The sequence below is a fragment of the Eretmochelys imbricata genome, chromosome 2, assembly GCF_965152235.1.
Source record: "Eretmochelys imbricata isolate rEreImb1 chromosome 2, rEreImb1.hap1, whole genome shotgun sequence".
In the NCBI taxonomy this organism is placed as follows: domain Eukaryota; kingdom Metazoa; phylum Chordata; order Testudines; family Cheloniidae; genus Eretmochelys; species Eretmochelys imbricata.
In genome coordinates this window covers 198,434,433-198,462,144 of record NC_135573.1, presented here as the reverse complement: position 1 = coordinate 198,462,144, position 27,712 = coordinate 198,434,433, and the positions used below count along the sequence as shown (strand labels likewise).

At 41.1% G+C, this 27,712-nt stretch overlaps 1 protein-coding gene across 4 annotated transcripts in view; it reads right to left on the bottom strand.

Moving 5' to 3' along the window:
- TOP2B (DNA topoisomerase II beta) overlaps nucleotides 1-27,712 on the bottom strand; it is a 127,432-nt gene that overhangs the window by 18,577 nt on the left and 81,143 nt on the right. For all 4 annotated transcript variants that reach the window (XM_077811258.1, XM_077811257.1, XM_077811259.1 and 1 more), the window contains 14 exons: nucleotides 26,072-26,229; nucleotides 25,520-25,645; nucleotides 15,268-15,378; nucleotides 15,072-15,177; nucleotides 14,780-14,889; nucleotides 12,371-12,463; nucleotides 12,159-12,273; nucleotides 9,856-9,977; nucleotides 8,803-8,951; nucleotides 7,126-7,357; nucleotides 4,500-4,634; nucleotides 3,788-3,988; nucleotides 1,884-2,079; nucleotides 1,646-1,737 (listed from right to left, as the gene is read on the bottom strand). In XM_077811258.1, coding sequence (XP_077667384.1) covers nucleotides 1,646-1,737; nucleotides 1,884-2,079; nucleotides 3,788-3,988; nucleotides 4,500-4,634; nucleotides 7,126-7,357; nucleotides 8,803-8,951; nucleotides 9,856-9,977; nucleotides 12,159-12,273; nucleotides 12,371-12,463; nucleotides 14,780-14,889; nucleotides 15,072-15,177; nucleotides 15,268-15,378; nucleotides 25,520-25,645; nucleotides 26,072-26,229 — 1,946 coding nt within the window. The remainder of the gene's footprint in view (nucleotides 1-1,645; nucleotides 1,738-1,883; nucleotides 2,080-3,787; nucleotides 3,989-4,499; nucleotides 4,635-7,125; nucleotides 7,358-8,802; nucleotides 8,952-9,855; nucleotides 9,978-12,158; nucleotides 12,274-12,370; nucleotides 12,464-14,779; nucleotides 14,890-15,071; nucleotides 15,178-15,267; nucleotides 15,379-25,519; nucleotides 25,646-26,071; nucleotides 26,230-27,712) is intronic.

The window sequence follows — 27,712 nt, the reverse complement described above, 5'->3', positions numbered from 1 at the left end:
CAACATTTCTCCTTCTCTTATCAGAAATTCTATTATTAAATACCAAACACAAGATGTGTAATGGTAACATGATGATACATTATATATAATTAAAATATGGTAGCAATAAGAAAATAATTAAAACACACACACACACACACACACTATAAAACAGATAAAATTAAATACATTAAATTAAAAATATTTAGATAAGTAAATAATTAAACAGCCAAATTCAATAGCAGCATTAAAAAATAACTGATTAAAATTAAAAACCTTTTTCATAAGTATTTCTAACATTTAAAACTTGGAAGATAAAGTGAAATCGACTATGAATCAGTTTAGGTCAAAAAGAGCTCTTAAATCTTCTTACTCAAAGAAGTTACTTCAAATAAAACACTTCTAAAAATGAAATATTCTAGTAAATTTGACTCTGTCTTATACATAACTAAAAAGAACAAAGGTAACATTTATTTTGTATTCCAAAGGTCAATCTCTCATATGCAAATAAATATCATACTGTATGCTCAAAAGAACAGTGTCAGATAATGATCAGTCATGCATGTATGGGTTGCATCAGTAAACTGAAGTGTAATACTCTGTAAATAATGTCTGAGGAGGCCAAATTATTGTTCCTCTGAACATGATTATTTTCACACAGGATTGGAAAGGGTTAAGATGGCCAGGCAGGCCAATTAATTCCACAGGCTGCACCAGGAGGACTCAGGAACCAGGGAACTAATTAGAAACAGGTTCAGCTGTGCAGAAATAGGCAGGTTGCTGGCAAAGAAGGAGGCTGCTGGGAAAGACTGCAAGAAGGCAGGTAGCAAGAGGGATGACGGTTTGGAGCTGGAATACCCAGAGTAAGAAGATGAACCAGGTGTGGTAGGAAGCCATCCAGGGAAGGAGCAGTGAGGGCTGAAAAGGAAAGCCCAGTACTCCTGAGCTGAAGGTCCTTGGCCTGGAATATGGAGCAGAGGGCAGGCCCAAGTTCCCCTTCCAGCCACTGAGAGTGGCATCACGGGGCAGTGAGAGGGAAGACTGCCTAGGACTACTAGAGAAAAGGGACTGCAACCCTGGAAGAGGGGAACATTGGGTGACCTGGCCAGAAGGCTGAGTCACAAAGAGGACACTGTGGGACAAATGAGGATGAAAGAGGAGCTGCAGACCTGTGTGAGAGAGAATATGACAGCATGCAAGCTGCAGAAGGGGGCGTTGACCTCAAGAGCTAATCCCTAGAGTGACCAGGAGGCAGCGCCAGAACAGCAGTGAGCGGTGCGCCCTATGACAGATAACTGTTTACATTTCAACTTTGAATTAGCCCAGTTTGGGGTTTTTAAATGTATCTATATGCAGGAGAGTGATATGTGGCAATGTTCTTACTTAGTTAATTTCTCTTCAAGATATTAATTTAAATGGTAAACTGGCAAAGGGAAGGAGAGAGAGAGAGACTATTTTTTTTTTATGGTCATACATGGACAAAAAATATAACCATTTAAAATTATACAGATGCTTATAGTTCTTAACACTAACCTAATAAATATTCATAATTCCACACAAGAATAATAAATCTTATCCATAACTATAAAACAATTTCCACATCTCTCCCCTACAAATACCACAATATTTAATCTGCAAAGAATCAAGAGGGACTCAGATCATTTACCTTTTCTTGCGCTTCCTTCCAGGCTTTCACTGGGTCAGATTCAAAACCTCTCTGGACTAACATTTGAATCAAATCTCTCTTTGACCTATTCTCTATGTGTGAGAGACAAAATAAAAGTTTGGGTCAAGAAAACGGATGCCTTTTTGTCTATACGTTATTTTGATCTAAATTACTTCTCAAAATGTTTTTTCTCCATTTATCAGTTCTAACTTGTGAGTTTAATAATTTTTCTTCTTACCTATGGTAATTTTCCCCTGTATCTTCTCTAGAATGAAGCGAGCTTGATTGTTAAGCTTGGTAGATTCTGCCCCCAACATTCCTACAAGCCACTCTTTGCGTAAACTATAATAATTTAATCGTAAATCAAAGAATTCTTTCAGAATATCTTGCACAGTTTCATACTTCTTCAGACATCCCATATGATCAAATAGCACCTACAGAAGATCCAAACAAAATAATATTTTTAAGTTAAACACCACATACGTGAGTTTATGTATATTCTAATGTTACATATACACATACAATATATATAGAATTGGATTTTTAAAAAGTTTCTTACAGAGGTGTAAATCAAGATTAACTGCATTGACATCACTGTAGTTTTACCTATGTACAACTGGTATGAGATCAAAATCAGTCCCTAATGTACAATCATACAGCACATGAACATGCATAGTGATAGAAACAAATCCCATCCAGCTAATGCACTAATACTTTCAAACACTATTTGAAATATTTATGAACATCCCTGAATTTAGCGGAGGCATTCAGGGCCTAATATTAACATATATAAAGTAGTGCAGTCAATTAATCGCAGTTAACTCAAGTGATTAACTCAAAACAAATAAACTCAATTTAAAAAATTAATCGTGATTAATCAGTTTTAATCAAACTGTTAAACAATAATAGAATACTAATTGAAATTTATTATAAATATTTTGGATGTTTTTCTACATTTTAAAATATATTGATTTCAATTACAACACAAAATACAAAGTGTGCAGTGCTCACTTTATTATTATTTTTGATTACAAATATTTGCACTGTAAAAAAGATAGTTTTTTTCAATTCACCTCATACAAGTACTGAAGTGCAATCTCTTTATCGTGAAAGTGCAACTTATAAATGTAGAATTATTTTTTTTACGTAATTTTTGCACTCCAAAACAAAACAATGTAAAACTTTTGAGCCTACAAATCTACTCAGTCCAACTTCTTTTTCACCCAATCGCTAAGACAAACAAGTTGGTTTACATTTATGGGCGATGCTGCTGCCCACTTCTTATTTACCATGTCACCCGAAAGTGAGAACAGGTGTTCGCATGGCACTGTTGTGGCTGGCTTTGCAAGGTGTTTACATGCCAGATATGCTAACCATTTGTATGCCCCTTCATGCTTCGACTTGTAGATTGCCCTATTATATTAAACCCAGTTTCAGCTGAGTTTGTACTTGGCACAGATCAGCTGTGCCTCCATTGCCACTACCAGTGCTACGGAGACAACACTGCTATTTATACTCATGCTAGCTCACTGAGAGCTACTGCAAGTATATATTGACAAGCAGGGGAATCGCCCTCTCGCTCATAGTGTACAGATGTAGTGTAAGGTAAGGCGGAAAATAAGTTTTCATATGAAGAATATCTTTTAGATTTAAATGTTATTGCCTAGCTGCCCAGCTTTTGGGTGAAAAGAAATTTAAATCGTCTAGCTGGCAGAAAAAAAAATGCAGTTACTTCAGGCTGAAAGATACCTGAGCCCTACAATGGATGTGCTTCTTCTGAGATCTTCTGCATATTTTAAAGCCATTGAACCAAATTATTACTGTCATTCTATAATTACAATACGATATTAAATATTTTTTTAAGTATACAACATTGTCCAATGCACCAGATTTTTCTGATGAAGCTTCAAAATTTAAGTTTCACTGCCCAAAACGAATGAATAAGCCAGAGACAAATCTGTTGTATAACAGAACTAACAACTTAAATGCTCAGTAATTCTTTTTGTTAGTAACAAAACATGAAAGAGATGTGCTATGTCATGTATTGGACCAATAAAGTGCCACCAGCAGGCCATCACAAAAACAGGTGAGCTCACAACAAGCTACCGTAATGATTCTGGTAGTCAAACATAGAAAAGTTACCATAGAATTACAAGTAAGACTTGTTTGAAGTTTAAAGACTTTGTGCAATCCAGCAGCTTCTGCTTGAGCAAGTTTTTCTTCCGTCATTTTCACAACAAATTTCACAGTTGTATCAGTGTGGTACTCTTTGTAATCGGAAATTAATGCTGGAGTTTTTTCGGTCCCATTCAACATAGGTTCTAGCACTTGTTCTTTGTATACCTACAAGAAAGATAGCAAACAGTAGAAATGAACAACATAAAGCAAAAATTGTAATTCCTCAACATGACTGAACAATGCAAATGGATATGCTCCAAAATCACACAATGTTAAGGGATTATAATGCCTGATGTCACCAAGAGTCACTCATAGAGCCACTTGGTAAAAAAAATTAGTATCTGAACCTTTTGACGAGACAATCTGCAGACCAGAACTGGTACCAGTCGTGCAGGCATTTGACGTCCCTAAGCAAAGAATGGATGGCATGTTTGAAGACATACAGAGAAGAAAAGGGATTGCAGATTAATTCAGGAAGAAAAAATGGTATTCCTTACAGTAAAACACAGTAGGTAGCATGACAATAAACATACCTTCTACTGAGGCCAAGCAAAAGGAAACCTATGCTTTGTTTCCTGAAATGCATACTAACATCAGCCTAAAGAATTCATCTGAATATGTGATTAAGTAGCCTAGAAAAGTTGTTTTAAACTAAATTTATTTCATTGTAACTAACCTGGGTCCATGTTCTCACTGGAAGCTCTGTAATCTCTACTGTATTCCTGTCCACCACAAATATTTCACCACTAACTGCATACTGATTCTGACCAAGTTCCTGGATAGTTCCTTTAAAGTTTTTGTAGTTTGGAAGCTGCAAGTGCAAGTAATAATACAGATTAATAATGTTCTTCAAAATGAAAAGTTGGGAAGAATTATTTGTTTCACATAAAGGTGTAAGTTTGCAACAAAGTTTGCAAGTTTGTAAGTTTACAATACACTGCAGATATATTACAGTACAAACTAAAACAAATACATAAAATGGTGAGAATATATAATTAGAACCCTTTGTGAATAGGTGATACTTATTTGAAAGATGGAATTGCACCAGTGACCGTGAGTTTTTTAGAAAAATGCTAGTGTAGATGTGACATTATCTGATTAATATATGACCATAGATCATTGTTGCAATCACTGTTATAGATTTGCAGCAAATATTGTACAAAGGTTGTCAAGTGAGGTATCTATGAAAAGGTTATGTTTTGCTATCTGTATTCATGTATCATTTTTGTATGTGAAGTTTTAAGTATTGGAATATCCACCAGCTTTATGGGGATTGTCTACCCTATTCTTTGCAGTTCACCCTAATTGAGTGACCACAGCTATCCCAACTGAGCTACCGGTCACAGCCAGATATACCATGTATGATATCTGCAAAAATGTTATAATTTGCCAGATATGATAATCTTGTTTATATGTTTGTATCATCTTTGTATTATGAGTTATAGGTATGTATGTATGTCTGTACTTCAAACTTGTGCTATGCTTCTGGGTGACATCCCCAGACAGTTTGGCATCAGCACTGCCTAGCCTGCTTGATGGCCCGTTAAGGACCATCAGCTATACAACTGACCCATTGAGAGAAGGCAGATACACCTTATGACTCAGCAAGGCATGTAGGGACATGCCTATGGACAGAAGTCTAAGGCTTCCAAGCCATGTGCTGGGCAGCTTGTGTTTGAAACAAAGGAAGCACAGGCTGCATGGCAAAAGACTATAAAAGGCAGCTGCATCTTCTCCATTTTGTCTTCAATCCTGCTTCTTACATCTGAAGGAACTTTGCTACAAACTGAAGCTCTGAACAATGGACTGAATAATCCATCCAACCTGTAGATGTACTCCAGAGACTTGACTTAAGCCAGCACTTGATTCCATCATTGTTACAAACTTGAACCAAAAACTTTGCCATTACTGTATATAAGTGAGTCCTTTAATCAGTTTGAACGTTCACCTTTTTCTTTCTTTTTATAAATAAACCTTTAGATTTTAGATACCAGAGGACTGGCATCAGCATGATTTTGGGATCATATCAAAGTTATATATTGACCTGGATGTGTGGCTGATCCTTTGGGATCAGGAGAACCTATTATTTGATGAGACTGGTTGTAAAGAACCACTCATCTCTGAATCCAATGGTTTTGGTGATGTTATAAAAACTGAAATGTCTGAGGAAACTGCCTTTATGTTAGCCAGTGTGGTGAAACAGGAGTTTACTTTTGTGGCTGGTTTGGTATATCTTATAAAAGAATAACCACCAGTTTTGGGTTGTGTTTGCCCTATTTCTAAGCAGTTCGTCCTGAATTTGGCATCCTCAGTTGTGACCCACTAAGACACAGTTACATTAGACAAGGTCCCTTTGGCCAAACAGGACAGAATGCAGGTTAAATACACTGAATTCTCAGGTTGTCCTAAAAGGAAGGCCAACAGATTCCAATTAGTGAAGATTTTCATTTATGTGGCATTCCCAGCAGTTGGTGAGAGGAAATCCTGTGTTGTAAAAGCTGAAGCTGCTTTCTCAAACAAAGGCAGTGAACTGGGATCGAAGTGCAGAAGTCCAGCAAGTGGAATCTGAACTGAAAAATAAAATTTAAAAAATAAAACTTTGTTCTATGAAACGGGCAAATCTAACCCAGCACTCATGTCCAAACTAGTAATAAACATGAAAGGGTTGTTTCTGCTGTCTAGATTTCAGCTGAATTTATGCCGAAATGATTTCAGACTGAGCTGGGTTCTTCTTTTCATCTAGCATTTGGAGCCTTTTCAGGTATGTGGCAGCACTGAGAGCTTCCCCAAAAAAACTTTAAACAAATGAACACACAAGAGTTATGATTTGGAAATTGTTGGTTTTCCTGTTTAATAACAATATTTTTCTTCTAGCTATAGAGGAACATAAAAGGGAACATAGTTTAGTCGAGACAAAGGATGCTTTAGAGATTCCAATGCAAGCCATAGAGGCTTTAAGGTTGGCTGAAGATATACTGTAACTTATCTTAAAGAAATGACTGATACAGCTTTTTAGCTACCAGATCGCAATATTCAATAGATCTTTCCACAACTGTGATTTTGAGAGCCCACTGACAAATCAACGAGTAGAATGGAGGAAAAAACCATTAAAAGAATCAGTAAAATTACAATATATTGATTTCAATGGGAATAAGACATAAGACAATAAATTCCTCTCCAGAGGTGATAATCATTTGGCAGTGATGTGTTTCTAAAGTGATATAAGATGCTCTTTATAAATGCAAAACTCAGGTTTGTTTAGGAAACATAAAAATAGCAGCATACACTGTGAGTTACATTACCATAGGATGGGGATCCAAGCCATCCAGCATTCGTCTGACATTGTTCACAATCTCTCTGGTATCATAGTTAGGAAGTTTACACGCCCATCCTGTACCAATTCCCTCAGCACCATTTACTAAAACCATGGGAATGATGGGAATATACCACTCTGGTTCTACACGCTGGTTATCATCATAAAGGAATTTAAGCAGGTTGTCATCCACTGCAGGAAAAAGCAGCCGTGCTAAAGAGCTTTGAAAAAAAGAAGAAAACAACATACTTTAACAAGAGCCCAGTAAGTCAAAAAATGTGTTACACGATGAAGATTAATGGGCCCAAATTTCATCTCATTAAAAAAAATTGTATTTTCTCTCTTTTTAATTGCCATTATGAAGCTGAAAATACTGTTTTCTGAAACAAGGACAGATGTATTATTGAACCTTCACAGTGGAACAATCAGTTCATAATAAATACAGGGTGCTTGGGTTTTTTTGTTTTTTTGTTTTTTTTGAGGGGGGGTTATGACCACATGTGCATATATCTTACCATCCTATGTTTAAAACATACAGAAATCCGGTACACTGAAGTACTCAGGACTCATATATTTCAATACCTCTCCTCAAAAGACTAGAGATAAGTCAAGCAGACAGTTAGAAAACAGCAATGTTCACAGTTTCATACCAAACCAAAAAAGCCAAGCTTAACTGTAGGCATAAAAGCCTCAAGAGTCCATGAGACACTTTACAAACAGAGGTTTCATCAGTGGGCCCTTTACAAATTATGCACAATGAACTAGGCAAATCAGTCTTCTAGCATATGATCAAATGAACAGGAGAACATATTAAATCTATTAAAGTACTGTACCATAGAAACATTTATATGTGGAAGGAATACAAAACTGATATTCATGCAGAAGGGGATATAACTAGAATAATCAAATGAAATTAACAAAAGGATTAAGGCTCAATATCAACGTCAAATAATTTATTAAGGGAAATGGTAGAAGCCATATAATGTAACATTTACAATCAGACTGGACAAAATATTAGAATTTACTATAGGGAGCAAATTCTGTCTGCCAAACTACACTCTAACTTACTTCCAGGCCACTCCACTGTCTTTGAATTATACTCTCAATTATACCTAGGAAATCCCATTAGTTTACATTGTGGTTGCACAGGTGCAACTGAGATCATAATTTTGTTTGCAGAACCTAAATACTGGCCATATGGAAGAAGGAAACAACACAGCTTGACTTTCAAAGCCTATACTGAGTTGTAAGGCTGCCATATAGAAATACATTCATGGGTAAAAGGATTGTAACACATTTTATGTGGAATCAGAAAGACAACATGAAATCGCACAGTTCCATTTTTGAAGACTGATAGTTGAACTGGATGATCTGCCTTTTCAATCTGTAACCTTATGATTCAAAGTAAAATTTGTACAGCTAACTTTTTTTTAAGTCCACAAGTACTACTCTCACAAAATTAGCAGGAAAATCTGTGCGCACAAAAAAAGTATCTGCACATGTGAATCAGGAATTTGAGCATACCCAGCTACTTGGTTTCTTCGTCTCTTACATACATCCTCACAAACAAATACATGCTTGCAAATCTTGTAGTGCAGTAACAAAGGCAATTTGAAAATTTGGCTCTATGTGTTTTTAGTTTAATTTGTTTTGAGCAAGCTTTTACCTTAACATTGTGAAAATATATCGAGGGCTGGCAGCATCCTTCCCGCCATGAAGCCTGGTACCAAACTGACCGATAGGCTGCAGCAGATTAACATTGTTACTTCCAACAAAGTTCTGAGCCAAGTTGACAATAGTCATCATTAATGCTTGCTGGAAGAAAATACATAGACATGGTTACTATTCACTGTAAGAAATTGTACTCTTTCCTAATCAGCTAGTATAACAGGTTTTCATTGCCAGATAATCCATAACTCATTCTACCCTGATTTCAAACATGGTCTCTCTGAAAAATGGACGGCTATAATTTATTACAGAAATAGGGAATCTGTAGTTCAACTGTTAAAATATTGTATTCTCTCTCATTGTCCTTCTGTACAAGGAAGTTTACATATGTATTACTTTCTCATCCCCTACCCTCACACAAATGTTTTGAGTTTTCAAACACTCACTTCTGTGTACAGGAGAGAATAACCTCTGCTGATTGTGCATCATCACTCCTCTCCCACAAAATGATGATGGTGGCTTTTTGAACGTATATTTTTATATTTATATTTTGACAATTCTATTTTCTGGCAGTATTGATAATATTCCAGATAAATACCAGAAAGGCTGGAAAACAAATACTTTAATCTTATTAAATGCAAGAAACTGTATCATACAATTTCAAAACGTTCTGGAAAGAGATCACAGAATCCCATTTTAACTTTCTTTACTTTTACATAAAAACAATTTGTCTTTCCTGCCTAAGTCTAAAACATGGTCAGGTATACAGCTGGCATGACTGAGGACCTGGTGCAAATCCACTAACTAGCTGCCCCAGCATAATTTCCCACAGCCTAGAATCTTTGTTTGGGACATGGCTGTGCATGAAGGAATAAAACTAACTAACTGTCTTCTTATCAAAATGGATTCCATTTAGTTCACTTTCTTAAAAAGGTTCTGAACACTTCTACTAGAAGGACTCTTGGTCAATTGTTAAGCGCTTTTGACAAAATAAAAAATTCACCTATATTCTATATAGAAAAAATACATCCTTCCCATTTTTCATACTCACCTCTCCATGATGATAAGCTGACATTTCAGCAACAGAACCAGCCAGCTGAGCAACTTTAACCTCACGTTTATCGTTTCTCTTAAAGCAGGTGAACAAAACTTTGCGCTGCCCTGGCTTAAAACCTGTTTAGAAGAATAATGCTTTTTAAATATATATAACCCCACACACACCCCTTTTTGAAATTATAAATTCTGTCTCTCTCTCTAAGAGAACACATTTCTAATCTCTTTTGAAAGGGAGATAAATTTTATGTTGAATGAAAATAAATCTATACAATATTAGCAAATTCATAAACACAGCATAAAAGAACACATTTATATTAACCAACTGTAAGCGAAAATTGTGCTGATGAAAAGAGACAGCGATATAAACTGAAGTTTTCTAGCTAATTAACTTAATATTAACATGCAGCATTCAATAATTCCCCACACTATCCAGCTAAATCTCAATCCTGTCCCTGGATTCAGAAACGTGCCTTTTGCGTTCTCAATGAAAATCCACCCAAATATGGCAGAGTTACTTCTGAAAATGACATAGTTTACTAGTGGATTTTATAGTTACCTACTAGATAGCAAAAGAGTGTTTGGCACTCAGAAAACCTGGGTTCTGTTCCAGGTTCTGGATGGGAGTGTGTTTTAATGGTTACAGACCCTTCTGCACCTGTCCCCACCCTACTCCTGTTCCCACTGTAGGGTGGCCCTTTACCTATTCTAGCCTTTGCCACTCTCTGCTCCTAACCCCTCTTTGTTTGAGTCTGCCTACGTCCTGCTCTCGGGTTGTTTGGACACCAACAGGAGAACACTGAGAGCACAGGGGAGACCCAGCTCTTAGTACTGGTGCCCAGTGCCACCATAGACCTGAGCAGCTGTGAGCAACAACTGCAGGGAAACTATTGCCTAGCCTTGGGCTGGAGGATGCTCAGCCCATATGAAATGTAAAATTTAGCTGCCAGCCTCTAACAACAGATGTATGCAGAGCATGTGCAAAGGGTGATTCCTCTCTAGTGACTCATCTACATAAAGGTCACCAGCCTACTATTTCTACCAGTTTTCTGTTTCTCAGGCAGTAGAGGTTTTTGCTATGGATATAAAAGTTCCAACCCCACTGATAACCTATGTGGGGATGAATATGGTTCCACATGATGGAATTTCTTTCAGTTTGCTTTATTTAAAAACTGAGAAAACTGCATACAAAAGTTATGTTAAAAGAACATTAAGGTTGCAAAGTCAAGCACGCAAAAGTTAAGAAATGCCAGAATTAATGTGATCCATTCAACCCCTTGTGCAGATGCACATTACAGTCTTTATGTACATGATCAAATACTCTTGGGGAGTTTTGAGATTTTTGCATATGCTTTCCCTAGATGCTTTTGGTTGGGAGCTTGTATGCTGTTCTTCCTCATCTGAGAAGAGGTCAATAGAGAAGGGGCAGTAGAAGGTTTACCTTCCCATGAAGGGAAAAGATATCTGTCTTTCCCCCAGGCTGGCTAGCCCCCATTTAAGTACTATGAGCAACGAACCTTAGGCTTCTCACCTAAATTAGACATAGTCTGATTAAGGGTTCTTCTCTATTGCAGCTGGATGAGAATGGCAGTCTTTGTGTACCTCTCTCTGGGTATCACCTGTCTTAAGTACACCTTGTGCTTTGTTGTGAAGTCTATGTTGTTGAGGGAAAGGGGGAATCCCATCCCACCTATGAGACTCCAATCCCCTTTTTCCTGGATGAACAAGAGTACCTGGGCTGAAAACAGGATAGGCATATATCTCCCCTTCTCCTGCTATGAGCTTTACAAATGGAGCATGCTTTGTGTCTGGGGTGCTTCTTTGCATATCCATGCTGCTCCATGGGAGAAAAGGTGGTAAACCTGAAAGATCCCAGCATGGGTCCAATGCCTCCAAAACACTGTCCTTGATGTGAGAAGGGGAGAGGACAGGACTTTCACTGTAATCCGCTCCCTACTGCTAATGTGAATTGAATGTTGATGAATATGAGCACTTGAAAGAAAGGAACGCTTGTAACAGAAGCAGAGCACCTGCACAGTCCAGGGATGAGGTTTGGCCAAGTGGACAGGTTGTTAAGCTACAACTTGATCTGCCTCTAGTTTCACTTCAGAGAGGAGACAACTCAGTACTGTACATTAGAGGCAACGTAATGAAGCAGAAACATACAGATTCTCAATTTCTCTCACTAATTCCAAAATTTCATTCTCAGAGTACCAACTTCTTTTCAAATACAGTCATCTCCTTCAAAATGACATGGATAAAAAGGTACATCCTCATAAATCACCATGAATATCTACTTACCATCAACCAGGGATGGAATGGATCTCTCATTGTCTGAGTTTGAGAAGAGAATCAACTCCTTGTTAATGAAGTCATTGTAAGTCAAATGCTTTGTTGCTGTACCATACAGAAATTGCTAAAAGAAAATGTATATATCAGTATAATTTCAACATTGAAACCGCATTAATTTTAGCCATCATCCTCCAGGCCTCTTCTCCTCATTTAGAACTAACCTCTGGAAGGCCATGTAACCGACGCTGTCGTCTGTCTTCCATGAAGTTTGTTAACCACTCTTTTCGGTCATCAATTTTCTTTTTACTGAAGGCCTGCAAATATTTCAGATCATATTATTAGCATATACAGCATTATACATGTGTAATTTTAATAATTATTGTAAAATATTGCATGGTTCTTGTAAATATACAGTAACTTTTATTAAAGGTAAAAATTATAAAAACAATCTGTATAAATTGCTGCTCTCATAGAGGAATTATTTAAATACATATCCTCTTGTATACCCGCTCACAACAAACTACTCTCATTACAGTCAGAACAATTATTGTTGGTGGGTTTTCAAATGGGCAGTTCTCTGATCAGCAGGTTCTTGAGCTTTGCAATACTTTTTGAGATCCACACATAGTGGGCCAAATCTTGCAGACCTTACTGAAGAAAAAAACTCGCACTTTTCAGAGTAGAACTGGACTTTCAAGTCAAACCTTAAGTACCTGTGAGCTTCTCTCACATACAGATTGCAAGGTAGGGCCCAATGAACCACAGCCTAATACCAATATGAAGCTTAAATAAATGGCTTTGGAACTAGAGAATTCTGTAGGTGTCAGAAGAGATATTCTCTCTCTCCCCTGTCAGCTTATATCCCAAGTCTGTTCCACAGCCACAGGGCTGCAATACCACCATCCATAACTGCTAGCCACTCACTCCATATTTGGGGGTGAGAGTGGATCCACACACTTGCAAATCTACCAGATGCACTGTTCCCCAGCTAACCCCAACCAACCAACCACCTACTACAGAACACAGAAAAAACCAAGAGTGCAGGCTCCATGCATCCTGCCCTCGTTATCTCACACAGCAGAATGACTTTGATTATACTATCTTTCACACTCACATGGGTGAGGGAGGGATTGGGTAAGATTTGTCCCAAAGAGTGAATGATTCAGAAACACAGAAATAATGGTGTTCTAATAATTATGAAAAGTAAATGACAACCATGCAGTATGGCCACCAGTAACTTTGAGCTCAATTCTAACTGAGATATGCAGGTGCATATTAATAAATTATGTGAAAATTCCCTACTGCTTATTCAACTACAAAAGTGGCTTTTGTATATGGTGTTGTAATAATGCATGTATATCTGAGATTAGAACTGCCACTCAGTGGTTACCCTAGGTGAAAAAATATATTCAGAAAAGCATATAATTTCTTTTTCTGGAATTTAAATTTACCAACTACCTGGTTCAAACAGTTGCCACCACGTTCATTTCTGTGACCAGACCAAATCTTAGCACACTGTCTTGACAATGACCCTCATGATCCAACCATATATAATTCAGTCCAGGATGTAGCCACAGTCAAGGACAGTTCCTGGTAGCACAGCTTCATTGGAATTAAGCTGCTAAGGAGCAGGAAGATGCCAGGGATACAAATCCAGTTCAGCAGTATAGGCCTCTTGTGGATCCCAATGGCCGCACAGACCATTCTGTGAGGGGAGAGAGAAGTGGCCAAATCTGTCCCCCTTTCCAACTAGACCAATGGAGGAGAACCTTTGTAGGTTACGGTCATGAACTTTTCCTTCTCCCTTAACTAATTGCCTTCAAGTTTTACTGTAGAAAGGAGCAATCTGGTCCTTGGTTTTCACACAGATTGAGTAGAGACAGAGTAAAGAGCTAGGATTTGGTCCTGTGTGTTTTGGGACGAGCAATTCCGACTCACAGACTGTCCGTTTATCTGTGCCATCTAGGTGTATCACGCTTCTCCAGCACAGAGTAAAAATGTTTTAAAAGACAATGTATGTGGCAATTATTTTCTGTATGCTATTCTATTTCTATTTTATAAACCATTCAGTAAACTCCTCTAAAAAATTATCTGAACTTTAAACATTCATTTTATTCTGCTCTGATACAATCCAGTACAACTCTTTTTAGTAGTCCAACCATACAAGCCCTAGAAGGTCCCACTTCCATCCTCCAAAAAACCTACTCCTAAAGAGATATGTGAAGCTGCCAGGGTGGAGTCTGAAAGAGAGATTAAATAAGTATATATGAGTTTGCTGCCTTCCACCTCCTACAACTCCAGATTTTCAGGCCCCTTCACCAAAAGACACTAACAGAGCTAAAAAAACTTTTTGTTGAAATTAGTTAATTTAAAAAATCATATTGTCAGTATCCCTTTAAGAGCTGTTGTAAAGTCCTTGCACAATGTCAGGTGGTGAGACAGATGTTCACAAGGCGCAGCCTCTGAATGTGAATTGTAATATTGTTCAAACATCAACAAAATAACCTGAAAAATGAAGAAATAAAGTAAGTAACCACTGTACACTAAGAGTCAGGATTTCTTGACCCAATACTTGCTGCAAGTGATGGCATTCATAAAACATGGCGCACAGTAGTTTTAAAAGTTCTTACTAGTGTAATGGCAGCATCATCTTCAGGACCAGCATATCTGAATAAGATTCGATGCCTCTCCATGTCAGCAAAGTATTCCTTTGCTTCTTTAGCAGTGCTGGTACCCAAACCTGCAAGATGAGGAGAAAACAATTACTACATAATCATAGTATTTGAATTATCATGTTTTCCTAACAATTTACAGTGACTGACTTTGAAATAACTTCCGAAACTATTCTACAAGTGCTTACTAAAACAGACACCACCCAATTATTGCTTTTTCAAGTCCATGAGTGTTTTTTTAAAAACAAACCTTTGTAGTATTTTATCTTCCATGCTTTATGATTCTCCATATGTTTCTTCCACTCATCAAATTCAGGGATACTGTAGAAGGCAAGTTCCTGCTTACTTTTGCTTGCCTTAAAAATAACAAAAATATACCTAGTCAGCCTTTTTTATAATGTTATCTACAATACATCCAAACTTTATATTGTCAGTATAAGATGTACCTTTACAATGGGAGTAATGAATTCCTCAAGAAAACCATGTTTCAAAAGAGATGGCCAATTGTGATGAATAAAATTGATTAACAGGCCTTTTATGTGAGATCCATCCTGATCCTAAATATGAAAAAGGAACACTATCAGTGAATATGGCATATTAGCTCCAGTGCAAGTGAACTGACAAAAACAAAGACAATATATGATTAAGGAGTCAACGTGTCAATAGTTACAAATCTCACTGACCTGGATAAGAATGACGCAATGTTTTTTTAGTGGGAAACATTTAATCAAATGGGTAGTTTCAGTTCTGGGTTGTACAAGCATAGCCCAGGGGATAAGACCTCCCGTAGAAGAAGTCCTCAGAGCATGGTTGCCAAAGCACAAAGTACCTACAACCTTCTTTTCATCAGCAGCAAGACAGCAGAGATGCAGAAGTGTACAGCTTGAACTGAAAGGGGAGTGGCTGAATGGATCCCCTGGACCGGTTCTGTTGATAGGGCTCTTCAGCAACTCAGCAGCAATTTAACGAAATGGTTACTCACCCTGTGCAGTAACTGTGGTTCTTCGAGATGTGTCCCCCTGTGCTTCACTCTCGGTGTGCTTGTGCCCCCTGGTGCCTTTGATCAGAGACTTCTCATAGCAGTATCCTTTCGGCCCGTGCATGCATGTTACTCAGCCTCATGCTCCATGCTAGTTATATAGCACTCCACAGGTGAACCACCCTCAGTTTCTTCTCTACCACGATGCTCCACAGCAGAGAACTCCGAAGCAGAGAGGAATGAGGGTGAGCAGTGGAGCACCCATAGGGACAGACATCTCAAGGAACCACAGTTACTGCACATGGTGAGTAACCATTTCTTTTTCTTTCAAACAGCGTCCCTGTGGGTGCTTTACCAGGTGACTACTAAGCAGTTCCTCCTAAGGAAGAGGGGGCTTTGGAGTTGAGTCCAATACAGAGGAAAGCACAGCTGATCCGAATGCTGCATCGGAAGCAGAATTGTGAGTTACTGCATAGTGCTCAGCAAACTTAAGTATAGAAGTCCAAGTCGCAGCTCTACGTATTTCAATGATGGGAACCATTTTTGAGAAAGACTGTAGAGGTGTGTAGCAAGGAGGTGCGGCCTCCCTCAGGGAGTGACAGGAAGGAACCATAACATGCCTCCTGATGGGCAGAACCAGGAGAGCCATGTCCACTCTGCTGGAAGCAGAAGGGCAGGACAGGAAGCAGAAGTAAAAAAGACGGGCCCTGCAGCTCAGTTGGGCTGGAGCCACCACAGGAGACAGATGCATCCCGCCTGTTGCTGGAGCCTGCAGATGTGCTGCCAGGGCTGCCTCCTGAGGACTGGCCAGAGCTTCCTGAGATGGCAGACAACCCCCATGGTATAGAGGTACCAAACCCTGGGGATGTAGGAAGTAGCCCAAGAGAACTAAACGCCCGTCTGGTTGACTGTTGGCCTGATTCAAGGTCACCGTGTTGCAGGCGGATCCCCCGCTGACACAGTGGCGGACTACTCCGCCACTGTTAGGGCCCTGGGCTGGTATACAGTGGAGTTGGGCAGGCCCATGTCCCCCTACCACCTCACCCCTGAGGTGGCAACACCCCCATCTTAGGCCAGGAAGCCTGTGGTACCCTACCATCCTCTGCTGCCTGAGCCCCTAGACTGTGCTGGTGCTCACCCTTCCCTGTGGCTCAGACTGCTTAGCCGCTCTGCCCTGATTGCAGGTCAGAGCCTACTAACTGTTCGCTGCCCTGCCGTGACCAAGGGCCCGGGGCTCATACACTGACGTACTGCTCTGCCTGGCTGGAGGGCCGCAGCACTAGGTGCAGCTAATTCCACCCTTCTGAACTCACCTTTAGAGGTATGTGACAGTGAGGAGGCGTGGCCTCCCTCAGAGATTAATAGGGAGAGATGGTTATGCACCCTATAAGGTGAAAATAGACCTCATAGAGTGAGTTCATATGTCTCAGGGTATTTGCAGATTACAAGATTGGTAGCAACAACTATATAGTTGGCTATCGACTTGGAGAGTCTTTGTTTAGAGATTGTGGACCCTTTTGATCTGTCTGTGATCAAAACAAATAATTTGGAAGTTTTTCTGAAAGGCTTAGTCCTGTCAAGATAGAAGACCAGGGCTGTCCTGACCTCAGTGTGTGTAAGAGCACCTCTTCTTTGCCTAGGTGAGGTTCAGGGTGGAAGATTAGGAGGTGAATGGGTTGGTTGATAAGGAACACCCTGTACTGAAAGTAGTCCTGACCAAGAGCAAAGCGTAGGCATTTTTTGTGTAGCTGGTGGATCTATAGGGCCCTATCAAATTCACGGCCATGAAAAATGTGTCACGGACTGTGAAATCTGGTCTTTTGTGTACTTTTACCCTATACTATACAGATTTCACGGGGAAGACCAGTTTTCTCAAACTGGGGTACCGACCCAAAAGAGGGCTGGGGGAGAGGGAGGTGTCATAAGGTTATTGTAGGTTGATTGCAGTATTGCCACCCTTACTTTTGCGCTGCCTTCAGAGTTGAGTCAGGACCCCTACAGTTACAAGACTGTGAAAGTTTAGATTTAAATATCTGAAATCATGGACATTTATTATTTTTAAAATCCTATGACTATGAAATTGACTAAAATGGACCGTGAATTTGGTATGGCCCTATCTATATGTAAATATGCCTCCTGAAGATCTAGGGCCGAGATCTAATCTCCTTGGTCCAGTGATGGAATTATAGCTGCAACATCATTTTGAATTTTTGCCTTCACAAAGATGTTGAGTAGCCTTAAATCTAGGATGGGTCTCCCAACTGCTGTTCTTTTTTGAACCATGAAATACCTGGAATAAAACCCCTTCCCTCTGTGTTGCTATAGAACCAGTTCTATAGTACCCAACAGTAGGAGAGAGCCCTATTTTCTGTTGTAGAAGATTTTCATGAGAGGGGTTCCTGAAGAGGGACAGGGAAGGGATGTCAGGAGCCACAACAGAAGTACAGTGAATGGAGTACGCTGCAAATATAGTCTGCCAAACCCATTTGTCTGTACTGATTGACTCCCAAGCCCACTGGAAGTGGGAAGAAAGGCAGGTGAATCAGTGCAGCTGGTAAGAATGAGGATGGCAACTCAGGACTCGACCACTCTGTCAAAACTGGAGCTTGGTGGTAGAAGGCTATGAGGTCAAAGGTTGAGAAGTTGGTGGTTTTCTTCTCTGGAACCTCTGTCTCTTGTGTTGAGGTTCTTCTGATCTCTGGGAGCTTGAGAACTCTGTGCCTTCTGGGACTTATTAAACTTTCTCTTTTGGGCAGGTGTATAGATCCTGAGAGAACACAAAGTAGCCCTGGAGTCCTTTAAGAAGTGCAGAGATTGGTCCATACTGTCAGCGAACACTTTACTACCATCCACCGGGTGGCAGTATCAACAGTCAAAGGAGGCCTGCAGAGATCTTCTGGCGAGCAGCTGGCCTTCTGCAATAATTGCCTGGAATTGCTCTCTAATGTTCTGCTGATAGATGCTCAATAAATGAGTTCAGCTTGGTATAATTTGTATGATTATATTTTGCCTTTAAAGCTTGGTAGCTGGCAATTCCGAATTGTAAAGTAGCCGACTGAGTGTTGTCAGTAGAATGTCCATGCATGCGCTGAAGTGATAGTAGCTGAAGGAGCTGACGTTACTGTAAACCTCAACTGCTCCGAGGGGTGTGCAGATAGAGCCCAGGCAGCGCTCTTCTTGCCGCCTTGCTCGGTTGACAGTAACCGACGATGGTAACCGAGCCCAGAACTTTACAGTCTTTGAACTTGACAGTGCCCTTGGTACCCGAGGAACCAGCAGCCTCATAGGTACCAGATTGGAGAGCAGTGCGTGCCAAAGTAGATGGAATCATCAGAGACCACGACTTCTTTGAAGTAGATTCCCTATGTGAAGAACTTAGGGGACAGCCTTTGGGAGTCTTATGAGAGGAATCTTGGGTCCTCCTCTTAGATGCCATCAAGGAGTGTGGTTTGGAGACAGGGGAGGCAGCAGATTACTCAGAGACCATCATATGGGGGGATTCCCCTGGCCATGGACAGAGGCTGGGCGCAGTAAGATCTCCATCATGAAGAGTCAAAGTTTGATCTCCTTGGTTTTTTTTTCTGGCTCTTGATTTTAATGCCAGACATAAGTTGCACTTCTGGGAAATATGAGATTCCCAGAGGTAATGGATGCACCAGGAGTGTCCGTCACTCACTGGGATTGCCTCCCAGCACAACAGGCAACCTTTGAAACCAGGAGAACCGCGTATGTCCTCCCAGTAAAGTAAAAATCTCTCAGGAGGGTAGAAACTAATATCCTGTTTTTAAAAAGTTTTTGTTTTTAAACTAGTACAGCTAAAACTAGTACTAAGTACTGCTAAGGACAACTACAATAAAATAACTACTAAAAGAACTAAGGGGACACGGTAGAGGTAAAACTAAACATAGACAATGTTAAGGCTCCATCTCAAGCCAAGGCGGTTGAGAAGGAAATGAAGGCGGCTCACCCATGCAGTGCTATATAGCAACAGCACATAGCATGAGATGGTGTAACATACATGCATTGGCTGAACTAACATTGCTATGAGAAACCTCCGATCAAAGGCACAAGGCAGCATAAGCATACCTACAGTGACGCATCCACAGGCACACTGCTACAAGAAGCAGCTTCCCTTCCCAATGGAATCCTGTACACTTTCTTGTGGTGAATACACCAAGGGATACATCATTCTCCGGTGACTCAACAAGTTGTGATTAGCCCAATATAAAGCCACAGACTTTCAAATGACGATTGCCTTTCACCATAGCAGTATGTAGTCCCAGATGACTACTGAAACCATTGGTGCACCTAGATTCTCAGGTAGCAGCAACAGACAACTGTCTTTCATCATCTATGACTGGCTGAAAACATTGCAACTATTCTTCTCTAAATTGCAATAGTCATCCATGCTTTTGTTAATTCCATGCTAGACTACTGAAGTGTAGTTCTTATGTCTATCCTTGAAGTCCACCCAGAAGCTTTAGCTAGTAGAAAATGTAGCCTCCCATGATCTGAGACTGATGAGTCACCACAACCATAAAACACCTGTACTGCTATATCTGTGCTGACTTCATATTCACTTCAAGTTGTAATCACAAGTGTTGGTGGTAATCTTCAGAACCCAGAGTCATCTGGGACTCAACTTTGACATCACCTTTCATTCTATATCCCATTGCTGCAGTTCACATTAATATGGAAGATTTTGCTTTCAGTTCCAGGTGTCCAGGTGTTAAGCACTTTGGACAAGATTTTCAACAGTATTTAGACATCTAAAGATGCAGATAGGTGACTAATGGGATTTTCTTAGGTGTCTACGAACCTAACTCTCATTGAAATCAATGAGGGGGCATTGGATCAGCATCCTCGTTGTGCCACCCGCCAGTACCTGACAGCAGTCAGGGAAGCTAATGATCCAACCAGTGAGCCGAATTCCATGAGCACCAGCTCAACGAACCCCGGCACTGTCATCACCAACAACCCGAACGTGCAGCCAGAGGACTTCTATGGAGTTGGTCCAGCTCTATGCGTGTTATAACTCAACGTGGAGGGTTTGTCGGCTGCCAAGTGAGATTTACTTGGCATTCTTGCTCATCGACATACTATCGATATCATTTGCTTGCAAGAGACACATGTGGCAACTGCAGAAGTCAGGCATTACAGTATCGACGGCTTCGACCTGCTGTGCCATGAGGCATATCCGAAGCATGGCCGAGCCACATATATTCAGTCCGATACTGCAGATGCCATTCAGCTGACGTCTACTGAATTCTGTGATACCATACAGGTTGGCGGTTTCTGGCTGGCAAATGTATACAAGCCTCTAAGAGTCAGCTGGAACCAACAGGTTCTACAAAGCCTACCACACCCAACTATGTCGGAGACTTACAGACATCACACAGACTGGAGATATAAGGAGGCTGACACTGATTGTGAACAACTTGCAGACTGGGCATCTTGAAATGACCTTGCCCTTATCCATGATGCTAAGCAGCGAGACACATTCCATTCTTCTAGATGAGATCATGACTACTGTCCTGACCTGTGCTGGATCAGTTCAGTTCATGGCCACCCTCAGCCAGCAACATGCCCATCTTGGATAACTTCCTACGCAGCCAACACAGACCGCTGATCCATATCGAGCTTCCAGTTGTCAAGAGTTCCAAAAAGACCTGGTGAAACTTCCGAAAGATACCGGGAAGCGTTGGAGAAGAGTGTGGTGACAAATCAGCCCGGCATATCTCAGTAAATGAGACCTACCGTCGCTTCTGTGTGCTATCTACAAAGCAGCCTGCAGAGCCATCCCATGCGGTTGCCGCCGGGTCTACATCCTGTCTCGACGCAGACAGCACTGCCTTGTTCAAGCGGTATGAGGCATCTGGTGATCCAGATGTCGCTGACCATCTGATCGAATCATTGGACACTGCTTGCCGAGCCAGATGGGAGGAGACGACCAAGAGGATGAGCTTTACCCGCTCCAGCCGCAAGTGTTGGAGTCTACTCTGACGCCTTGGAGCAGCACAACAGCCACCTGCATTCTGCCAACCCTCAGTGACACCCAACCAGGTAGCTGGACACCTACTTAAAGTGCCCAGAGAACCTTTGGAGAAACAGGTGCAAAGACAAATGAGGAACGAATGGCGTATGTTTAAACGTGTAAACCAGATCAGATACTAACCACAACCATTCACTGTAACAGACACTGGGTAGCAGCAAGTGTGGAACACCTGTGGGCTATGACAACATATCTCCAGAATTCCTGAAAAACCTTGGCTCCCATGCTTAACTTTGGCTTGTGAAATTCTTCACAAGGGTCATCGGTGATGGAAGGCTACCAAAGACATGGCACACCACAAAAGTCATTGGCCTCCTAAAGCCTGGAAAGGACCCAAGTCAAGCATCAAGCTATCGTCCCATACCATTATTGTCGGTGTGCTTCAATGCACTGGAACGCTTGGTCCTACCGCGCATATTACCCGACATGGAGAGAATTTTGAGCCTTGACTGAGCCGGCTTTCGCCGAAGCCGTAGCACATGCGACCAAGTTCTTGCGCTGACCACATTTGTTGAAAATGGCTTCCAGAGAAACTTGAAAACAGGCGCTGTTTTCATCACTCTAACAGCGGTGTACAATACGGTATGGCACACTGGTCTGCTTGTGAGGGTATCACGGGTCCTGCTACCTTAGGTCACAGGCGTCGTTGAACTGTTCCCCCGCGATAGGCAGTTCAGAGTCCATATGTGGGAGGAGACGAGTGCTTGGCGACGACAGAGCAATGGGTTACCCCAGGGCTCTGTGCTTTCGCCAACCCTGTTCAACCTTTACATCAATGACCTGCCAACAACAAAGTCACGGAAGTTCGTTTACGCAGATGACATCTGTTGCGGTACCCAGGCCCAGATGTTCCACGAGCTTGATGCCACCTTAAACCGGGACATGGCAAAGTTAGCCCACTACTATAAGACTTGGCGCCTTCAGCCAAACGTCATAAAAACAGTCTCCAGTTTGTTCCATCTTCATCACACCAGCACAACCTGGAAACTGAATGTTTATCTGAATGGTCAGAAGGTGAAGCATGAAGTAGAACCAGTATATCTAGCTGTGACCTTAGACTGCACACTGAGTTACCATGCCCACCTGAAGAAGACAGCAGCTGAAGTTAAGTCGCGCCACAACCTTCTTAGCAAACTGGCAGGTTCATCATGCGGTGCTCGTGCTCAAACTCTGCGAACATCAGCTCTTGCCACCTCGTATTTGGTGGTGGAGTACTGTGCACCAGTATCGAGCCGATCATCACACATCAAACTGGTGGATACGCAGTTACATGCCGCTATGCGTATCATCTCCAGCACCCTGTGTCCAACTCCACTCCCATGGCTCCCAGTTCTGAGCAATATTGCTCCTCCTCATATCAGATGAGAGGTTGCCACTGGCAAGTTACTGGAGGAGAAAGTACGTGCCAACTCAAGCCTGCCACTGCATAATAACCTTTTTAAACCACCGGCTGCACCTCTGCCGTCACTCCACCCATTATGGTCTCATCCACCATGCCAGGATGTTAGGGCGGAAACACTCTGGTGAGAGGAATGGATATCTATTATAATCCCCAGCCAGTCCCTCGTCGCCGACCTCACAAGTTGCCCGCCTGGTTTTGACCTGCCCTGTCGCCAATGGTCTCTGTTAAACAGGTTCTGGTCTGGGCAAGGTTTCTGTGCAGCCAACCAGTATTTCTGGGGCCTTCATGACAGCCCTTGTTCAGCTGTGGCGCAGCACAGACGATGACGCACATTGTCAATGAATGCCTACTGATTAGGTTCAGTGGTGGCCTAGAAGAACTGCATCATGCCACTGAAGATGCCATCGCTTGGCTAGACAACTATGCACACACTAAATAAATTGAAATCAAGCAAAGGAGTTCACTCAGTTGAGGACCCTACCTCTGGAATTTGTTCCCTGCGGCTATCTAACAGACAGATTGTCTCGTAAAACAGCATAATCTAGTTGATATGGCACAAGTTTAGGAATCAAACACTCCTGAATTCTAATCCCCGTTCTATCACTTATTCACTGTGTGGCCTTGGGAAAATAACTAAAGCCTAATTATTCAAAATTGTCTACTTTTGTGTGTATGTCCAACTTTAGACTCTGGAGCCTGATTTTCAGGGCCAATGAGAACCCACAACTAACTTCAATTAGTGTTGTGGTAGTTCAGCACCTTTGACAAAAATCAGATCAGGTGGACTTTTGAAATTTTGGATATCAGCTTCCCCCTCAGTTTCACATCTGTAAAATGGGGATAGTACATAGATACTTCAGAGGGGTATATGAGGATTGTTTGTGAAGTGTTTTCGAAAAGGGAGGTACTAATTATTATCAGTGAATTTCAAAACACAATGTATAAAAAACCTTGTTTGATTTAGTTTGTCTGCGTTTTGTTTTTATTATTCCTAACAAAAGGACACTGGTTTTAATACCAGTCATTTTGGAGAGGATCCATACAATATTTTCCCCTAACATTTATCTCTTTTTTTAAAAACGACACTACTAATAGTATATTTACTATCCCCTGAGCCACTTTCTACTGTCATTTCTCCTAAAACATGGCCTTTGTCCCATTTTTTCCACTCGTGCCTCAACATATTTACGTGTGCTAGGTCAGATATGTTCTCATTCACACCAATGGAACAAAGATTTGAAATCAGATGGGTTGCTCTGGTATAGTAAAGCAGAATTTGGTTATCTGTTTGATACCTGTTGTAACCTATACAATGGTTATAGGGAGTCGGGGAATTTCCTCTTTGACATGGTCTTGGGAGGGGAAGTGTTAGCTCTCCTTTTTCCACGTCCTTTAGGAGACAGGTTCCTTCCTTTCGGGATGGAGGAGAGGGGTCTGTCGGAAGCTGCCTGCCATAATAGGGTGGCAGGAGAAGTTTGCGAGCCAGTCTGAAATGGGACAGAGGGACTTCTCCATTAGGATGAGCTTCAGTTTAAGATCCCTGGCTTTCCTAGTCTGGGTCTTAAGATTATGGCAATATGTGCACTTTTGGGGCACATGAGTTTCCCCCAGGCGCTGGACACACTGTGAGTGTCTGTCAGAAAGCGGAATTGCCTTGCGACAGGAGTGGCAGTTTTAAAGCCAAACGACCCTGGCATTCTGAGGAAAATAATGTCCCTTAAGGGGACGAAAGGAGAAAAAAGTTTTTGGTCCTTTTTTTTTAAAATGAGGAGAAAAAGAAATAAAAGGTTCTTAACCAACTAAGCTAACTACACTAAACTACTTGACTAATCTAACTAAATTAAGTCTGAGGTGAGGAAGCGCACTGCTGGAGCTCCGACTCAGACCAAGGATGGGTGTGAAGGAACTGGGGGACAAGGGGTCCGCACAGCTCCAGTTAACTGCCACTGCAGGCCTGAGACAGGGAGAGTGCATGTGCAGCCCAGCCAGGTACTGCTCTCAAAATTCTCCAACTCGAGGCACAGGGCACACCATCACCCAAAGTGAAGCACCCACAGGAACACCACTCGAAGAAGAAACAGTAGTTATAGGGAAATCATCCCCCAAAGAACATTAAGCAGTGGGGAGCTTCTCTGCACAGACTTGTGCCCTCCTTCTGCAAAGGCTAGGTAAAAGTGATACCTACAAAACTAGCAAAAATGAAAAACCAAAGACTCTAAAATATCTTAGTTTTGTGTTTTTTAAACCTGTATACCTCAAACTAACCTGATCAGTCATGATCATAATCTTTCCGTATCTCAGGGATTTTAGAGATTCTGGATCTTCATAGCTTTTCTTGTACTGCAGACCAACTATTTTGATAATGTTGTTGATTTCTGCATTTTCCATAATCTGTGTAAAAAGCAGAGATTCAGCACGGGGTAAAAAAGCACCATGAGTTGATACCCTGATATTTGTATAATATTACATCAACTATACCAAAACCTCCCCATATTTAAGAGTCTCTTAGTTCAGGTGCTGTCCTTCATTACCCAATGTTGCCAACTCTTATTATTTTTACCACAACTTTTGCAATATTTTATAAATTCTGGAAGCCCCATCTCCAAATGTCATTTTATTAGGTGGGAATCTCAAATTTCAATAAAAAGTAACTCACATCTGCTGAGAATCTTTTGAAAATGTGAACTCTGAAAGCTCAAACATCAAATAAAGACACATTAAAAATCATTATTTTTAAAATTTCACAATTTTTAAGCCATTATATACACTGAAGCTGACAAGATTTTTTTAACGTTGGGGGCTGGCAGTACTGCTTACCTGCTTGTGAGAAGCTTCCCGAACATTGAGGATTTTACCCCTGAGTGGGAATACCCCATATCTGTCTCGTCCAATGACCCCTAAGCCAGATACAGCTAAAGATTTAGCAGAGTCTCCTTCTGTTAAAATCAACGTGCAGTCCAAAGAATGTTTGCCACCTGGGGAGGGGTGGGAAAGAGGCAGGAAAGAAAGCAAACCAGAAAATATGTTTGTACTAAATTACTGGTTTTCTCCCTAAACCAAAATGATAGATAATTCTTTAATACAGGGTGAGTTTCACTCAGAATGTGAGACCATCCATACCACTTAAGCTCCACAGAGGGAGCAAAGCAACCTCCCCACCCACTCCTCCTTTGAGGAGCTCCTCATCCCAGCAATGGGCCGGTGTGGAGGGGAAGATGAATGCAATGGAAGAGGGTGGAGATGTCTCACACAAATCCAGGGACCTAAAACTCCTGCATAAGGAAAACAGAGGAGTACTGGCTGTTATATCTTTGAGTGAATAGCCACTTCTGGGTGGTTGTCTTGCAGCCCTACACGGTCTACAAATGACATACACTTATATATCCATATATACACTAAAGATGGGTTTTTCATCCCCCCACCCATATATCTGCATAATTTTTATACAAGTAACTTCATCTTCCACTGGACCTCATTATGTCTGGTTCTCTCATACATGCAGAATCCACAAGTCTGGACTGGGTAACCACATGCAAAAGCACGCACACATGGAAGCTGCTCAATGGATCAAAGTATTGGTACCCCCTCTATCTTCTCTGGAACCAAGCCATAATTCAAGTGTTCTGCCTCCATCTGACAGAAGCAGAACAACACGACAAGAATACTTGTTTGCCTAGGGAAAAAGGCTAAGATTTGGGACTTCTCCACAAGCAGTTCTCATTCGTCCTAAAACATTAACGTATTAAAACAAGATGATTCTCTCTTGTTCCTCCCTCATTGCTAGGGCTGCAGACAGTCCATATATTCATAGGAATCCTTCCTGGAAGGAAAGCCAGATATTAGCTCCACTCTTCTGGAGCTTACTCCATTCTTCAAATACCAATGACCCTCTCAGAGGCTGGAGAAAATGACTATTTAATACTAAACCTCAAAAAAAGGCATATATAACTTCCTCAGAAAAGAGAGAAGTCTTGTGTTCTCCAGATTCCTCACAGTAATATGAGTCTCTCCGTGACTTAGCAGGTTGCCTTTTTGAATCTGATGATTTGAACAGTGGTATTTCAGAAACAAACAAGGCTCTGAAAATTTAAGAAATGGACTTTAAGAGTATGTCTACATTGCAATTAGAAACCGACAGCTGGCCCGTGCCAGCTGACTCAGGCTCGTGGGGCTCAGGCTAAGGGGCTGTTTAATTGTGGTGTAGACATTCAGGCTTGGGCTGCAGCACAAGTTCTGGGACACTCCCATCTTGCAGGGTTCTAAAACCTGGACTCGAACCCGAGCCCTGATGTCACTGCAATTAAACAGCCCCTTAGCCTGAGCCCCAGAAACCGCAGGTTTTTAATTGGGTTGTGGACATATCCTACATTCTCAGAAAACCCCATATGAAAATGAAAACCCTTAAAATGAAAATGCTTAAAGAGGGCTACTCCTTTCAAATTCTTAATTTTTTGGAAG